The 1,561-nt window shown below is 40.0% G+C and overlaps 1 protein-coding gene across 1 annotated transcript; it reads right to left on the reverse strand.

Moving 5' to 3' along the window:
• Window positions 1–267: 267 nt before the first annotated feature.
• Window positions 268–1,206, reverse strand: LOC123388347 (olfactory receptor 4F3/4F16/4F29-like). The gene has a single exon (XM_045067931.1). The coding sequence runs from the start codon at window positions 1,204–1,206 to the stop codon at window positions 268–270; it is 939 nt and encodes a 312-aa protein (XP_044923866.1).
• Window positions 1,207–1,561: the final 355 nt, after the last annotated feature.

The raw sequence follows: 1,561 nt of genomic DNA on the forward strand, positions 1-1,561 counted from the left end.
ACATCTCAAGAAAGATATGTAAGACCTGTTCACCAGAAACTATATATCATGGCTGAAAGAAATTAAATGGGATTTATATATATAGAAAGATACACTCTTCTCCTGACTCATTTTCCATAAGGAATAAATACATTCATCAAGTAATAATTATATTATAGCCATGACAACACTCATATCAATATTGGATGCCTCAGGTCTTCTGAATCCAAAATACCAAAGACAGAAACAAAAGGCTACACCATGATTAGTGAGAAGGCCTTATATTACCTATGAGATCTTCCTGTAAATCACTAGCTGTCTGCATACTCTCTTCATTGCTGCCTTCATGTCCTTATTCCTGAATGTGTAGATGACTGGATTTAGAAAAGGAGTGAGAACAGCATCAGAGAGAGCAAGAAATTTGTCCAGTTGTGAATTGGGATGTGGCCATGTATAGATAAACATGGTTGGGCCAAAGAAAAAAAGGACCACAGTGATATGAGCTGACAGTGTAGAAAGAGCTTTGGACGAACTGCCTGAGGAATGTTTCCAAACAGTAAACAGAATGAAGATGTAGGAGATGAGGAGTATAGAGAAAGAACCAACACAGAGGAACCCACTGTTGACAGTGACCATGAACTGCAATCTGTAGGTATCTGTACAAGCCAGTCTGAGGAGACGAGGAAGGTCACAGTAAAAGCTGTCCAATACATTAGGACCACAGAAGGGTAAATTAACAATAAATGCTAGTTGGAACAGTGAGTGTATTATGCCAAGGGCCCAAGCAGCAACCAGAAACAAAATGCACATCCGTGGACTCATGATGGTCAAGTAGTGCAGAGGCTTACAAATGGCAACATATCTGTCAAAGGCCATGGCAATGAGCAGCACCATCTCCACGCCACCAATGACATGGATGAAGAATATCTGGGCAATGCAGCCTCCAAAGGAGATAACTTTGCGCTTTCTGAAAAGATCATAAATCATCTTGGGTGAGGTGGCAGAGCAGGCCCCCAAGTCAATGAAAGAGAGACTGGCCAGTAGGAAGTACATGGGGGAATGTAAGTGAGGATCGATGGTCACAGAAAACACAATGAGGATGTTTCCTGTCATGCTTGCCACATAGAGCACAGAGGAGAACACCAGGAGAAGAAGCTGGATCTCCCATGAATGAGTCAGTCCCAGAAACACAAACTCAGACACAACCGAGTGATTCCCTCCATCCATGAACCCAGCCAACTCGGCTGCCGCTGAAATGATGAGAATTCAGAAAATGAAAAAGAAAATCTGATTATGGAGATGATAATAGGTCATAGAACCACCAATGTGTCAATATCCTTATTATGAATGAAAAGTATATAATTAACTACTTTCTCACACGTATAAAGACAAATCATCACACATGAGCTATGACTTAATTTAAACCAAACTTATGACAAATTTAAACCAAAACTCTGATTGCAATGTTCTGTTCTCAAATTAACAGATTAGGCATGGACATGGATACATGAGTATCCATGACATAGATTAACTGTGCAAATCACTTCTGATATTGACTATTCCTCATTTCTAACATATTCCA

Source organism: Mustela putorius, unplaced genomic scaffold (assembly GCF_011764305.1).
Source record: "Mustela putorius furo isolate JIRA1106 unplaced genomic scaffold, ASM1176430v1.1 tig00003898_pilon_pilon_pilon, whole genome shotgun sequence".
NCBI classification, from domain to species: Eukaryota; Metazoa; Chordata; class Mammalia; order Carnivora; family Mustelidae; genus Mustela; species Mustela putorius.